Below are 16,301 nucleotides of genomic sequence, written 5' to 3'. Positions count from 1 at the left end.
TTGCAAGTGTTTGAGGCTCTTTCTCCTATTACAGAACCACCCCACCTACCCATCCCCCAGGTGCAACCCAGAAGGCTGGTCCCAGCTTTCCTTGCTGGAATTGGGATGCATTTTCCCATAGCTCAATGTTGATACCTTGCTTAAAATCAGGCTCCTAAGAGACTATGGGCTCTGTTGACGTCAGAGCTCAGTACCTTGGAGAGGTGCCTTCCTTCACGTGTAACAAAGTGCGTTTAGAGTTGTAAAACACACAGTTACAAGAAAAAAACAAACAACCCCATCAAAAAGTGGGCAAAGGATATGAACAGACATTTCTCAAAAGAAGACATTCATACAGCCAACAGACACATGAAAAAATGCTCATCATCACTGGCCATCAGAGAAATGCAAATCAAAACCACAATGAGATACCATCTCACACCAGTTAGAATGGCGATCATTAAAAAGTCAGGAAACAACAGGTGCTGGAGAGGATGTGGAGAAATAGGAACACTTTTACACTGTTGGTGGGATTGTAAACTAGTTCAACCATTATGGAAAACAGTATGGCGATTCCTCAAGGATCTAGAACTAGATGTACCATATGACCCAGCCATCCCATTACTGGGTATATACCCAAAGGATTATAAATTATGCTGCTATAAAGACACATGCACACGTATGTTTATTGCAGCACTATTCACAATAGCAAAGACTTGGAATCAACCCAAATGTCCATCAGTGACAGACTGGATTAAGAAAATGTGGCACATATACACCATGGAATACTATGCAGCCATCAAAAAGGATGAGTTTGTGTCCTTTGTAGGGACATAGATGCAGCTGGAAACCATCATTCTTAGCAAACTATCACAAGAACAGAAAACCAAACACCGCATGTTCTCACTCATAGGTGGGAACTGAACAATGAGATCACCTGGACTCAGGAAGGGGAACATCACACACTGGGGCCTATCATGGGGAGGGGGGAGGGGGGAGGGGGGAGAGATTGCATTGGGAGTTATACCTGATGTAAATGATGAGTTGATGGGTGCTGACGAGTTGATGGGTGCAGCACAGCAACATGGCACAAGTATACATATGTAACAAACCTGCACGTTATGCACATGTACCCTAGAACTTAAAGTATAATAATAATTAAAAAATAAATTAAAAAAAATAAAAAAATAAAACATTAAATAGATTAAAAAGCTACAAAAAACAAAAAAAAACAAAAAAAAACCCACACAGTTACAACTGGACATCTGAATCACTGCATATTTATAAGTAGAGACTACCTGGAAAGAATGAAATTGTAGTAATTCCTAATTAATGATCCAAATTCTTCAACATATTCCCTAAAATAGCATTTTCCAAGTAAAATATAGCCACCAGTTTTTACAAAAGGGGTAATGTACCTATTGCCCAAATGACACCTGAACTATAATAATACCATGTTATTTGCCTTTCAAAAACAATATAGCCCTCTAATTAGAAGAAAGTAGCATTTCATTGTTTTCATTCCATTGTTGGTTATTTATCTTTCTCCCATTTGAGGGCACATGTTTGCTGAGAACCGAAATTCAGCAGTTCACAGAGGACTTTCTCAGGCTTTGGTGTGAGTTAATTTTGCCCTACTGTGAGATATGTTGGTGGTAGAGTTTGCAAGCACCCAGTACTCAGCATAATCTTATCTAAAATGTCATCTTCATTGATCCTAAGGCTGACTGCTCCAAATGGTGATCCCTCACTGTTGAATTGCTTAAACAATAGTGTATTAGCATGCACATAAAAATACAGTCAATCAGTTCTCAAGATCTATAGGAGAGAAAATACATTAACTTAAAAAAAATGTAGATGGCAGTGTCAGAAAATCGAAAATCAAGTTCAATGTCTTGATTCAGAGATTTTTAAATCTGATAAACTGGAGCCACATCATTTGTTTTCAAGCTTGAAGAGATATCTTGTGTACATGTAGGTTTTCTATTATCTACAGTTAAAATGCATTAAATATAGATAATTAAACATTTATATTAATTGACTTTCAGAAGGTGAACTGGAGGGATTACTTACCCGAGCTGATCTACCGGGAAGAGGGCAGCCTATGTTGCTGCATTTGGTCTGGCTCCATTGGTTTTTCTTCTGTTATTGCCGTTAACCAATTTCAAAGTGGATGAGGCTGAAAGTTTGTAAATAGATTATTATCTGAAAGGTAATTTTATTTCACTAGAAATGGCTTTATTGTGTGTAGAAGAGAAAAAAATGTAATTTGGACCCCTATCCAGATGCTCTTAGTCTAGTAGCAGAAAATGGTTTTATTTGTTAATTTGTCCTTCTAGAGTTTCTGTAGCCAGTCTTTAAATAGAGCAATTTAGCATTTTGAGGAAAAACAAACTCAGCTCTATCCAAGAATATAATTGAAAATTACCCCATACCCATCCACGATAATTACCTTTCAAAACATTTCCCAATGCTTGACATCATAGTGGTAATTGCTTAATGATATTATAATTTCATTACGTAGGGATTATAATGGCAAAATGATGTAAGTTGGAGGCTTTGAAAATTAAGTTACAATGAAAACAAAACCTTTTATGTAAGTTTAAAGCCCTTACTTCAACATAAAATTATACATAATCTCACCCAATTTTTGTATGAATGTCATTGTTGGTAGTTTTAAAATTCATCCATTTGAAGCTTTGGTACTAAAAAACCACAAAACCTATCTTAGTCCCCATGGTTATAATGCATGAGGGTCCCATTCTGTAGTGATATGTATTGGAACGAATGCATTTATATCACAGTTATTGCTCCAGTTTGTATGCATTATGTGGCAAAACCTCTACTAATGAATTGGATTTACCTCGATCCCTTTGCAAATGGGTGATAAAGACCCATGGCCATTACAATGGTTGTTTTCATCTTGAAAGATTCCTGACTGATTGTAAATATATTGTGTTTTCTCATTTAATAGCACCAGCTTAAAAATTTATCTTTTTTGCAAGTGTAGGCACAGAATACATTAAATAATTATATACCATATAACTCTTACGTGCCAGAGGTCAGAGTTCCTCACGATGTGCTGATGGAGTAAGACAGAATCCAATGGCAGGTCCCTGAGAGTTTCACTCATAATCATTTACCTCAGGGATATGTGATTTAAACGTTACACCTGATGGAAAAAAATAGTTTTACTTTTGGAAACGTACATGATTTTTGGTGTAAGAACTGTTTCTTTTATTTATAAGATGAATTTATCATAATGTTCTATATAAAACTAATTGGGGGTCTTTCTATTTCTTTCAAATCCACTATGTTTTGGGGTTGTAAAAAAAATCAAACAGATTCAGTTTTGGGGTAGGGAATAAGGTATAAATGTACATAACCCTTCTTGTGTCTAGCTCACATATCCTGTTTTCCATGATGATGGTGCTAACAACATTTACTGAGTACTTAACTGTGTACGTGTGCTGAGTGTTATTTAGTCCTCATAGGAACAACGACAGGTACTGTTATTATCTGTACTTTACATATAAGGAAGCCGGGGCTCAGAGCAGTGAATTTCCCAATATCCCACAGCTGTGATACGGTAGAAATGGGATTTGGAAGTCAGTCTGTCTGACTCCATCATCTAAACGTCATCCTTCCTACCTCTATGAAGCCTTTTCTTACACTTTAAGCTGTATCAGTACTTCCATCCTGAGTTACGAAGAAAGTTATAGCCCATAGTTCATGATTTATTTTATTATCATCCCTAATAGTAACTATCATTTATTAAACAACTACTATGTGTGCTGTTATACATATTACCAGTGTCTAATTTAATCTTCCTCAAAACCCTACCAAATAGGCGTTGTTATTCCCATTTTGTAAACAAGGAAACCAAGGTCCGATGAGGTGAAATGGTCTGTAGCCAGCTTTCAGGCTGTAAGCAGCCGAGCTTCCATTCGCCCCCAGTGTATTGGATTCTAGAGCCCTTGAGTGCGCTTAGCCACCCGGCTGTAGAGCCTTCCAGTTTAACTCCTCATTAATCTTTAGTAGCTGCTTTTGTTTCATGTGTTTGTGTCACATTCACAACTAGACTATGCCCCGCTCAATCACATAGCAGATACTAATTGATAAACTAATTTTATTCATTTCTCTCAAGTAGTCCAAACTTTAAAGGCATAATGGATTGAGTATATGAAAGTAGAGGATGTACATGCGCTCCTTTGATATGAAAAAGTAATCTAAAGGGGGTCATTTTCAATATGGAATGACCATTTGAGGAGTACTCTCAAGGACAGAGGCAGGGCCCTGGGGACTCTGAAGACAACAGAAGAAGATAAAGGAAAGGCAGCCTTCCTTCTCTGAGTTCCTGTTCTTAATTAGAGACTGTGCGGGGTGCTCAGGTCAGCTCATGTGGCTGTTAGCTGAGGGTGCTCATGTGGCTGTTAGCAAAGTCCTTTCATACTTCAAAGATATAAACTGCTGCAGCCCAGAGTCACAGAAGCTCATCAAAAGCACTGCAGGGATTATTGGATCTGGTCCCCTGTCCTAAGCAGGGTTCATCTACAAAATTCTGCACAAATGGTTGCCCCACTCTCTGCTTCACCCTTTCCAGAGTACATGTTTCATTTGCTGGTCAGCTCTAATGCTTAGAAAATTCTTCCTTGTGCTAAGCACCCCCAAAAAAATGACTCCTCTTAGCTGCCACCTGTTGATCCTATTGCTTCCTCCTGGAACCCCAGATTTTCTTAACTTCTTACTCCTATGCCACCCTTCATATGCTTGAATCCAGAAGGGCTGCTGTCACCTCATTAAGCTTTCTCTTTTCTGGAGTTAACAAGCCCATTTCCTTTGGACTTATTGAACTGTTTGCCTCTGCCCTCCCTCCAGGGACTCTCTCATCTTTAACAATATTTTTGGACTATAAGAAATCAGATTTCTTTGTTTCCAAAGCTGATTTATTAAAATGTAAGACACCTTTAAATTTTTTATTAGTCTTTCCTATGTCTAAATTTAATGTAATAACTCCCAAATTAAACATGTTACACCACTCTTTTAGCATAATCAAGGTCCAACTGAATAAACTGGTACAAAGTACTCTGACTGGTAGAAAGAACACTGAACTCTTCGTCTGGAAACTGAGAGTTTGTCACCAGCTCTGCCTCTTACTCACCAACCAACCTCAGATGAGCTCTTCAACTTTGTGAACCCTGATTTCCTCATCTATAAAATGGGCATGATAATTCCTGCCTATTTCACAGGGTCATGAGGGCCAAAGGAACTACTGCATGAGAAAGTGCTTTCTAAACCATCAAGGGCTCTACCAATTGAGGTATTAGCAAGCAAGACATGTAATCATTCCTCAGTTGAACTCCACTTTTAAAGACTGGTAACACTGAACTCAACTCACAAGAAGCAGCTGATTTCACATTTCACTTGCTTCTCTGCACAGTCCTTAAGAATAGGGATTATTTCCTACCATCATGTCCTGAACACCTAACTCAGTGTCCGGCTCATGGAAGGATCATGCTAAATGTGTTTTTGGATGGTTAGGAGAAGAGTGGGCAGAGGAATGGCTGTGGTACAGTTTTAAACCCCCAATTCACCATCTAGGCACCACTCCCTTGGACCTAACTCCGGTTTGTCAATGTCCTGACAATGTTCAGGTACCAGCTTGGTCTGATTTTGGCTGAGTAAGATGGAACCCCACAACCACCACCACCACCATCTTCCCTTCCTCTGGGCAGTGACACTTAGGATCATGGACTTTTATTCACACCTTCAAGAAACATTCCATTTTTATTGAACCTCTATTATAAGTAAGCCCTGCACCATGCCCAGCATCCAAACTCTTCTGAAGCTCACCCTGGTGAGCACATAGCCCAAAGCTTCAGTTGGGTTTCGTTTGGGGTTTGGTTTTGGTTTGGTTTTGGTCTTTAATAGCTTTTGAAGAGAGAGGAGTGTTGTCTTAGTCACCTCTTTCTCCCTGAGCCTACTCTCTGATCTTCTCTGGCTGGGAAAGTCTTGACCTCTCAGCCTCCGAACTCATTACATGAACTTTCAGAAGTACTCAGAATGCACTCACTTGTGAATACGAAAGTGCTTAGCACAGTACTGGGCACATAAAAGGTGCTCAGGAAACATCTTTTTAAAACATTTTTTTTTTCATTTCATGCCATTTGTTGGAAGCCAGCAGGCCTTGATAATGACTTAGACAGTAGGTGGGGTCCTCTCTGTCCAATCCATCTAAATGCCTGTCACAAGAGAAAACATTAAGCCATGTTCGTATCCCCAAAAAACTTAACAGACTTCTCCCCTACCACTAATAAAACTACAAATCACCTGACATTTTGTTTTCTGTGTATATTGTCTGTTCTATGTATCTTATAGTTCTATTATTTTAATTCATATTTGTTTGGTAGCCTTTTTAGGATGATTGAATGAGGATCAAGTTTTCTATTTTATTAGTTAGTTTGCACTGTTTTGCATTTTGTACCGCTCTGGCCCATGAAGAAGTTTAGAACTTTGACAACTAGTTTTGGATCCTGGCAAGTTTTCTAATCCTAATGAGCACAACTCTTAAGTCTTTTGGCACTCTCCTTTTCTTCTTTCCCCTCCCACCAGTTCTCCACACTCAGTTTGTCTTGTCGTTTGTCATGAAGTTGGTCCTTCTGCTCACTGGTGTTTCTTCTCCACCTGGCACTGCATGTGTAGAGTCTCACCACTTCCACAGTGCTCCTCCCTTCCAGCCTAAACCTTCTACCTGCATAAAGAAAATCCCCCAGGAGAGATGGTGATTCCTGCTTTGTTGCCCTTTGTTTGGGGATTCTGGGCCAAGCCAACAGCTAACGTGTCTGTGGTTCCCCTTCCCCACAGGTGAAGAAGACCTCAGTGTGGAAGAGGACGAGGAAGTACTGACTTTGTTGTATGACCCTTGTCTGAACTGTTACTTTGACCCCCAAACTGGGAAATACTATGAGTTGGTATAATGCCTCCTTCCAGGGCAGGGAACAGGCACTCCCAGCTGGAGCAGGATAGCAGTTCAGGGTCCCTCAAAGAGTCACCACAACCTGTGTGTTGGGTGACACAGAATCAACAGTAACTGAGAGAAACGAATTCATTTTGTAAATAATGTTCGATGTTAAGAATCCTACATTCCTTTTGTAGATGAGTATGATTTTGAAACTGAAGAAATTAATACAGAGGCAAGATTTTAGGAGTTTGAATTGGTTCTTGTTTGTTCTCATTCTACGTAAAATTTTGTTTATTTCAGATAATTTTATGTAAACAAATTAAGAGTTATTCATTCAAATTTTTACAGTGTTAATCTGTAAATGATGGCTTGATATACAGAAAATGTATTTTTGTTTAAAAGATGCCTGGGTACCTTTTATTTTATGACATTTGTATTAAAAATAAATATAATGGTAAGAAGAATAGCTTTTAAACTGCTTCTTTTCATTCACTCCACTTTCTTCTCCAGAATATTCCTATATGATACTTTCCTTCTCTTCACCTTTTAGAAAAGGAAACATTGTGAACTAGTCACACTTTATGATCACATTTTATTGGCACTGGCCCCACTATTTCCATTTCAATATAGTTCATCCAGAGTTTGCCAAAGATCACAACACTGTTAATCACTTAAGCTGCTTAGCACTATATTTTTCTTTAAAAAAAAAAAATTTTGCCAATTATCTCTTAATTCTAATAATAGGTTCACATCTAGCTCCATAGATCTATATTTCACAAGAAATCACCTTTTTGAAATCCCCCCACCGCCACATGCACACACACATGCACCCCACACCACTCCTGTGACCTGGGCCTGGAGAAATCCCAGAGGCTTTCTTTGGTTTTTCAGTTGATGTCCGTGTAACTCTGCTTGCTGGATCACAAGGAAAAAATCATGTGCTTCCTGCATTCGGGTAGACAGCCTTGAATTGTGTGCCAACTATATTGATATTGAGTTCAAGGAAGTACTTATTATATTAGCTGGCATATTTTGTTATTTAATAAAGATTTTTTAATAAAGAAGAGTACCATTGGAAATAAAAATTTGCTGATGTACAGTTGGATTTAATGGTGGTACTATAATTTCATTTAATATTGCTTGATAGAGGAAGTAAGAGCTCTTTTTCAGGAGTAGATTTGGACTCCTATTCCATGTATCATACATTATTTAGAACCATATTTGTGTTTGGTAAGCTTTTAATCCTGTTGTTCACAAAGTATGCCTTTGTTATAAATTTCTCTCCAAGATCTTCATACTTACAAAACGAAAATTGAATAAATTAAGCTTTCCAAAGCATGCAAAATGATAAAAGAGTTGGATTATCTTGATTATGACCTTAAAGATTGGAATAGGGCTTGGAAGGCCTTGTTTCTGCTTTAAATAGTCTCAGGACCATCTACATAAACAAGGGAGTCAATTAGAATTTGTATTAGTGAAGACTTGTAGTTATAAATATCAAAAACAACATTAGCTAGATAAAGAAAAAAAAATTAGGATACGGGAGTGCCTCAAATGCCCCAAAACAGAATGCTATAAGGCTATAAGGCCTCTGAATAGATTTGGGCTGGCACCTAGAGGACTGTAGTGAACTCTGTTGAGATTCTTAAATTGCAAGCAACACACACCCTTGATCCCAGAATTCAAAGACTTGCTGAACAATCAAGCTCTGGGAGGCACAGACATCAGAGCAGCCCCGGAGATCCCTATAGCAGCAACCAACAGTTTCTCATGATGATGGACACCAAGTTGACAGCACCACTTTTTTATGCCTCAGGTCTCTGCTCAAGGAGCAAGAGGATGGTAGGATTAACTCATCAGTTATCCCCAGGACCACATGGAATGGGAATGAGATACTCCCTGAGGGAGTAGAGGGCACTGTTAAGAAAATGGGGAGGGATGTCAGGCAGGTAAAAACCACAGATGTCTATCCTGGGAGTCTAGAAGCATTGGCTCTGCCGCTCATCTCTGATTGATTTTGCCATCTCTTCCCCTCTCTTCTCTTCTCTCTTCTCGTACATTTCTCAGCTACTCAGTCCACCTGTCAGAGCACTCAGCCACTCCAGTGCCTACATACCCAACCATACAGAAATGTTAACTCCCATTTTCAATTCAAAAATCCCAGAGTTGGGATTCCAATTTGCTCGTTTGTTCCAGGGGCCACCAGGACCCTCTTCTATGGATGAGGGAGGAAGGCAATTAAGGAATCCCTGTGATCTGAGTAGACATTCTAAAGGTGTCTACCACAAGGTTTTATTATCCCCTTTTTACGTTTTATTTTCCTCTTTTAAAGAGATAGCTTCATTTCTGTTGAGATTTCTACAGACGAGTTGAAAAACAAAAATAGATGTGCTTCCCAGTGCCAATTTTAAATTAAATTGGTACCACCAGTTTACTTGGAAATTCATTAACTAGGCTGTACATGTTCACTGGTTATCAAATTTCGTTGCATGTTAGAATCTTCTGCAAAGTTAATAAAAATACCGATGGCCAGGTTCTACACCCAGAGAGTCTGACTTACTTAGTCTCAAGTGTAGCCTGGGCATTGGAAATTTTTAAAACCTCCCCAGCCATGCCAATGTGCAGTCAAGGTTGAGACTATTACTATAGATTAGATCTGACATGAAGAGAAGGCAGGAGCTTTGCCTAATGGCATATGCACCTGTGGGGAAGAGCCTGTATTCGTTTTCATTTTAATTTCTACTTTTCTATTTTTTTCTTTTTTTTTGAGACGGAGTCTTGCTCTGTAGCCCAGGCTGGAGTGCAGTGGTACAATCTCGGCTCACCGCAACCTCCGCCCCTCCAGGTTTAAGCAGTTCTCTGTCTCAGCCTCCAGAGTAGCTGGGATTACAGGTATGCGCCACCATGCCTGGCTAATTTTTTGTATTTTTAGTAGAGATGGGATTTCACCATCTTGGCCAGGCTGATCTTGAACTCCCGACCTCGTGATCCACCCTCCTCGGCCTCCCAAAGCACTGGGATTACAGATGTGAGCCACCACGTCCGGCCTAATTTCTTCTCTTCTAATCAAGTGTGTACCAAACATTTTTATCCAAAACAATTGCAAATGGAGACTAAAAAAAATAGATTGATTCCATGTAGAAGTATATCTTAAGATAATTTGGTATCAGTTTGGGGACTGATTCAAACAGTTCCTTGTTTCATGTAATTGGGATGCAACTTACAAGTGACTTTTAAGTCATCAATCTCTAAATTATCATGTAATTACAGAGGCTGGTTAGTGGGAATTATGGAAAAACAACTGTCAGCAATAATGGCGTCAGATCAATGATTTCGTTTCCCTGGTAATTATAAGTTCTTGCTATCTCCGATTAATTTAATTTTTATTAAAGAAAAATACTGATATATGCATAATACATAGACACTTTTGCCAAAAAAAATCTTGCCCTATTATTATATTTCTTCGATTTTTAGATTGGTTTCATTTAAATCAGTATTTCAATAACATCTTGATCCTTCTTGAAGTGCAAACTGTGTTTAATAAGAGTAATGTAGTCACAGAATGTACAACCTGAAGCACAATTAATTGAAAGAACTAATTTTAAAATTGTCCCTTGGATTTAATTAAAGATCTTGCTTCTGGAAGTTTCTGAGCTGTTCCTTTTTAAAAACTGTGGAATGACAGCAAGTACACTATCAAAACTTGGTTTGTTCCAGGTTACACCCTGTGACTCTCAAACTTCAATCAAAATGGCCAGAATAATGAAAATTAAGACCTTCCTCCAAGATCTAGAAACAGAAATACCACTTGACGCAGCAATCCCATTACTGGGTATATACCCAAAGGAATATAAATCATTCTACTACAAGGATACATGCACGCATATGTTCATTGCAGCACTATTCACAATAGCAAAGACATGGAATCAACCCAAATGCCCATCAATGACAGACTGGACAAAGAAATTGTGGTACATATATACCATGGAATACTATGTAGCCATAAAAAAGAAGGAGATCATGCTCTTTGCAGGGACATTGATGGAGCTGGAAGCCATTATCCTCAGCAAACTAATGCAGGAACAGAAAACTAAAGATGCGTGTTCTGACTTGTAAGTGGGAGCTGAACAATGAGAACACATGGACACAGGGATGAGAACAGCACATACTGGGGCCTGTCAAGGGGTGGAGTGAGGGAAGGGAAAGCATCAGGAAGAATAGCCAATGCATGCTGGGCTTAATAACCGAGGTGATGGGTTGATAGTTACAACAAACCACCATGGCCCAAGTTTACCTACGTAACAAGCCTGCACAACCTGCACATGTACCCTGGAACTCAAAAGTAAAAATTTTAAAAAAAGAATCACCTGTTATCACCTGTTCACATATGGTTTTATCATAGGATTTCTATTTCATACATCATTCCTTTTGCATTCCAGAAAAGTTAGTCATAAAGAGAATTCTTGTCAAGCAAATCCTATTTTCTCTCTTTCTCCCATTATACTAGTTAAGATAGAATCGTGTAATTGGGCCTAGAAAGGACAATCAAGATCATTTCTTTAAATGCTCTGATTTTACAATTGAGAAAAGTGAGATTCAGATTGAGAAGTCCTGTCAAGGTGGGAATTAAGAAGAGAATGCAAATGACAGATTGAGATGGACATCACAAACCCCGAACAGAGGTCACCTGAGGACAATGGCACCCTTTCAGGAGTCTGGAATTTCTGGTTCTCACTGAGCATTTCCTTTTCTTTTGCTCCATGCACACTTTTTTCCCTCAGTTGTCAGTCTTTACACCTCAAGGATCAGCATTTCCCAACATGTTTTCCAAGAAACAGAACTTCCACTAAATGTTAATAAATGTAGTGGGAGTGGGGAAGAGGTCCATGGTCAAACCAAGGTGGAAAATACTGGACTAGTGGAAACTGTCATTTGTCTTTACTGGAGAAGTTCTCATTGGCTTTAATAGACTAACATGCACAGGTAATCCCCAGTGGGTGAGTGGCACTTCTCCAATTTGTCTACAGAACCCTTTTTCTCTAGAACATCTCAAGGGTTTTATCCACTCACATCCTTTGAGAAATGCTGCTGTAGATCACTCCTCCAGAGCTGGGAGCCCTGACTCCCACCAGAAGTCAAGAAATGTGTCCCCCAACCTCAGTTTGTTTGCTTGCTTGCTTGTTTGGTTAGTTTTGTGTGTGTGTGTGTGTGTGTGTGTGTGTGTGTGTGTGTGTGTGTGTGTGTGTGAGAGAGAGAGAGAGAGATTTGGTGGTGGGGTGGGGGGTGGTTAGTGGAATTTTGTGTTTTCTTTGCTTTTCGTTTTATGCTTTGCCCAGATATTTCACACACCCCTGACCAGGCTGTAACAAGATGATTTTTTAGACTCACTTTTCATCCAAAACAAGGTATGCTGAAGCCTGAACATTTCTTAAGTCTGAGGCTTTGGTCTCTTGCAGAAATTTTCTTCTCATATTTTAAATTATACAAACATAACTGTAGGTAATATGGTTAACTTATAACACAGGATAAATCTAAGTGAAAGTTCATTCATCATGAATATTGGAGTCTTACATCTTAATGAATATTTTGGTTCTGGTTTGTGTGCTTTTAATATAATTTAGCATCACATTAAGTCAAAATAATTTGACTTATAAGAATTAAATGACCAATAAACATGGACCACAGATAACACTAATTTTTACTGCTGACATATTCTTCTGCAGTTAATCACCTGTAATTCTGTGAGGCATTAAGAAAGTGATGTGTAGGAAACAATATTGATTGGTTTTTATCAGCCCAACTTATCATTGTCAATGTTTATGCTGAACCTGGCAAGATTTAAGCATATAAACTTGCTCCTAATGGTAATCAGTACTGTCAATATTTTAACAGGTGGATCAGGAGAAATTAGCTCTAATGTGCTGTAGTGGATGCTTCCAAAGCCATGGGAGTGAGGTGCTCTTGAGACCTTAAAAATTGAGATAAGCAAAATTATGTGAGAGTATTTGGCTTAAGAATTCCAGGACGGAAAAACTCTCTTTGTTTATTCTGATAGTATACCAGTCTGAAGTATAACTTTTATTAATGATGGAGTTTTAATAATCTATAAGTAATGGGATTAGAATCATCCCCAGTTTTGCTTTATGGCTTCATAAACCAAAAATTGTCTCAAAGAAAATCAATCAAAATTTCACCATTTGTTTTTTCCACTACTTGCAAAAATGATTCAGACATTTCAAACCCTGAAAACTTACAAACCTTTTAGCCAACTCAGTTGAAGAGAGCTTCCTTTTTCCTTTAAAACTTTTTTGGTCGAAGAAATTGATATTAATAGCATCTTATTGTGGGTTAATCTTAGTAAGCATAGTATCTTTTTCCCCCCAATACTTGCCTTTTCTTTGGCTTTTGATATCTATATCAAATATATTTATATTCTAAAATTCATCTCAGTATCTAGGTCTGGGCAATATACTTATAATATCTTTTCAAAACACCAATTTCAAGAGATTTTAATCTTCTCAGGTCAGGTACTTTTTAAAAAAAGTGATAGCACCATTTTTTTGCTAAGCATAAGAATCTATGGATGCTACAAAGTCCAGATAAATAGTAAGTCCAGAGATTCCTGTTATACTCAGCTGTGGTCAGCAAATACATTATCACTGGTAATGTTCATAGCCTTCATTTGTAAGGGACACCACTGTTTGCATTTTTAATACATTTTTGATAACCTTTTCCATGTTTTGCTAGCTGTTGCTTTCAATCAAATATAGTGGCTGTCAGCATTGACTGCACACCGCATTATCTGGAGACTCTGAGATATGCTGCTGCCTTGGTCCCATTCATGGAGATTCCTACCTTCTCTGGCCTGAGCTGTGACCTGGGTATCATGATATTTAAAAGCTCCCCGAAGTGATCCTAATGTTTGCCAAGGCTGAGACCCTCTGGCTTAACCTATTCTCGTTTCTTGTCTTTATTGCTCTTCTTCACTTCCTATGGTGCCAGAATGAGCAGTTTGGGAATTCCCAAAGGCACATGGTAGCAGTGACATTTGACAGTTTCAATCAACAGATGAACCATCACTTGATGGATTTCATTTGTGGGCAATCCAATAATGTTCTGACAACTTGCCTTAACCTAACCATGTGGTTGATGATCACTAGAATGGAAAACATGACCTATTTTGTTTTGTTTGGCTTTCTTCACTCTGTCTTGTACACATTTTGAGCAAAACTCATTCTCATTCCCAGGTGTCAGATTATATGCTATGTGAATATAGCTAGGTTTCAGCTTCCAAATTAACAAAGGGAGGAAGGTTTAAGTGACCATGTGAAAATGATGGAAGCCACTGGTTTATACTATTAAAATTAGTATGTGTGTGTCTGTGTGTATGTGTTTTATTACTAGGATCCATCCGTTTACAAAACCTTTGTGACTTAGCATTATTAAGTTAAATATTATTAGGAAGTTTTGGAGTCTTTCCATTTATAGTAGCCCCTAGTGAGTCAAGTCTTTTTTTCTTCCAAATAAAGATGCCATTTATTTCAATCTGAGCAAAGGTATAGACCTGTGGCTTTCAATTTCCCATGATCTGTAGCATTCTTCTAAATATGAGATGATAGGAGAGCACTAGGAATTTAAAATCTTGCTTCAATAACTCCCCTCAAAGTTGTAAGCCTTTTGTGAAGTTTGTTTTGTACACAGCCTTGAATAGTAAGTGCTTTGGGCTGTGAAGGAACTGAAACAGTGGATGCACAGTGAGGTGACATGGTACAGAAAAGAGAGGGCAAGAGGGGAAAGGGAAAGGAAGAATGGAGACCAAGAGACAGGAATGCAATCACCAAGTTAGAGGGAACTTGGAGGACCATAGGCCCCTGCTCAGGGAGCTTTGCAGAGCAGAGATGGGATGACACCCATTTGTGAGGTGAGACTATGAGTTTGTTTTATTCTAAAACCTTAAAGGACGATTTAATCCTAGCAGGCTGGAGAGCTTGGAGACATCCAAAATGCTGACAAATGGACCACCCAGGAAAAAGCACTTAGCACATGGTAAGCACTCAGTAAATGTTCACTGGTATGGTTATTATTTATGCCTAGGCCTGTCAGACCGAGGACTTTCAGATTTGGAACTCTGGTGATAAACAATGGCTATAGCATAATTCCTGAAAGTATATATGGGCACATACATACTATATTAGTCCATTCTCACACTGCCATAAACAACCACCTGAAACTTGGTAATTCATGAAGAAAAGAGGTTTAATTAACTCACCATTTTGCAGGCTGTACAAGAAGCATGGCTGAGAGGCCTCATGAAACTTATAATTATAGCACAAGACAAAAGGGAAGCCACCATGTCTCACCATGGCAGAGCAGGAGAGAGATAGTGAAGGGGGATGTGCTACACACTTTTAAACAACCAGATATTCCGATAATTCACTCACTGTCATGAGAACAGCATAGAGGAAATCTGCCCCATGCCCTAATCACCACCCACCAAATTCCTCCCCCAACACGGGATTACAGTTCAACATGAGATTTGGGTGGGGACACAGAGCAAAACCGTATCACATAATTTAATATATTTCAGTTAGAGTTTCATATTTTACCCTATTAGAAGACTAAGCTAAAACAAATGTTTTATCAATACTCTGAAAAAAAATGGGACCATCATTTTCATGCAATAAGACATAAAGAAAACTAACAATTTCCTGAGAATTTGGAGAAATAGGGGCAACTGATTATGGATTAACACCTGGGGTCCATGTAGTTAGAAAATAGATACTCCAGAAATTCTTTGAAGCTGTATTTATTTAGTATTTGTAATACTTCGGGTCTGACCCATATGATTTAAATAATTGACTCCACCATAAATGTTCAGAATCCTACTCCTGAGTCAAATAAAAATCCAAGACCAAATCAACAGCCCCTTTTTAAAACAAGATTTTCAAAAATGATCAATTCTGGGCCAAGCAGCTCATGTATGTTAAAGGGTTTTTTTACTTTTATTCTTCATAGTATGATGCAGGATTATTCCAAATCACCTCATCTTTATCTGTTAATACATTTTTTCCCTCAGAGTATATGATGAATATTTGAAATAAGGTATATTTGTTTAAACAGAGTCTGTAATCAAGATTTTTTTTTTTTTTTTTTTTTTTTTTGAGACAGAGTCTTGCTCTGTCACCCAGTCTGGAGTGCAGTGGCGCGATCTCGGTTCACTGCAACCTCCGCCTCCTGGGTTCAAGTGATTGTCCTGCCTCAGCCTCCCAAGTAGCTGGGACTACAGGCATGCGCCATCACGCCCAGGTATTTTTTGTATTTTTAGTTGAGACAGGGTTTCACCATGTTAGCCAGGCTGGTC

General features: G+C 38.6%; 1 protein-coding gene across 5 annotated transcripts in view; it reads left to right on the top strand.

Moving 5' to 3' along the window:
• The window catches only part of CFAP20DC (CFAP20 domain containing), a 304,088-nt gene extending 296,683 nt beyond the window's left edge, over positions 1-7,405 (top strand). For all 5 annotated transcript variants that reach the window (XM_074032604.1, XM_065540859.2, XM_065540858.2 and 2 more), the window contains one exon: positions 6,844-7,405. In XM_074032604.1, coding sequence (XP_073888705.1) covers positions 6,844-6,956 — 113 coding nt within the window. In that variant the 3' untranslated portion in view covers positions 6,957-7,405. The remainder of the gene's footprint in view (positions 1-6,843) is intronic.
• Positions 7,406-16,301: the final 8,896 nt, after the last annotated feature.

Source organism: Macaca fascicularis, chromosome 2 (assembly GCF_037993035.2).
Source record: "Macaca fascicularis isolate 582-1 chromosome 2, T2T-MFA8v1.1".
Taxonomy (NCBI): domain Eukaryota; kingdom Metazoa; phylum Chordata; class Mammalia; order Primates; family Cercopithecidae; genus Macaca; species Macaca fascicularis.
Note: the sequence above shows the minus strand (reverse complement) of the source record. Positions and strands in the feature narration are given on the sequence as shown.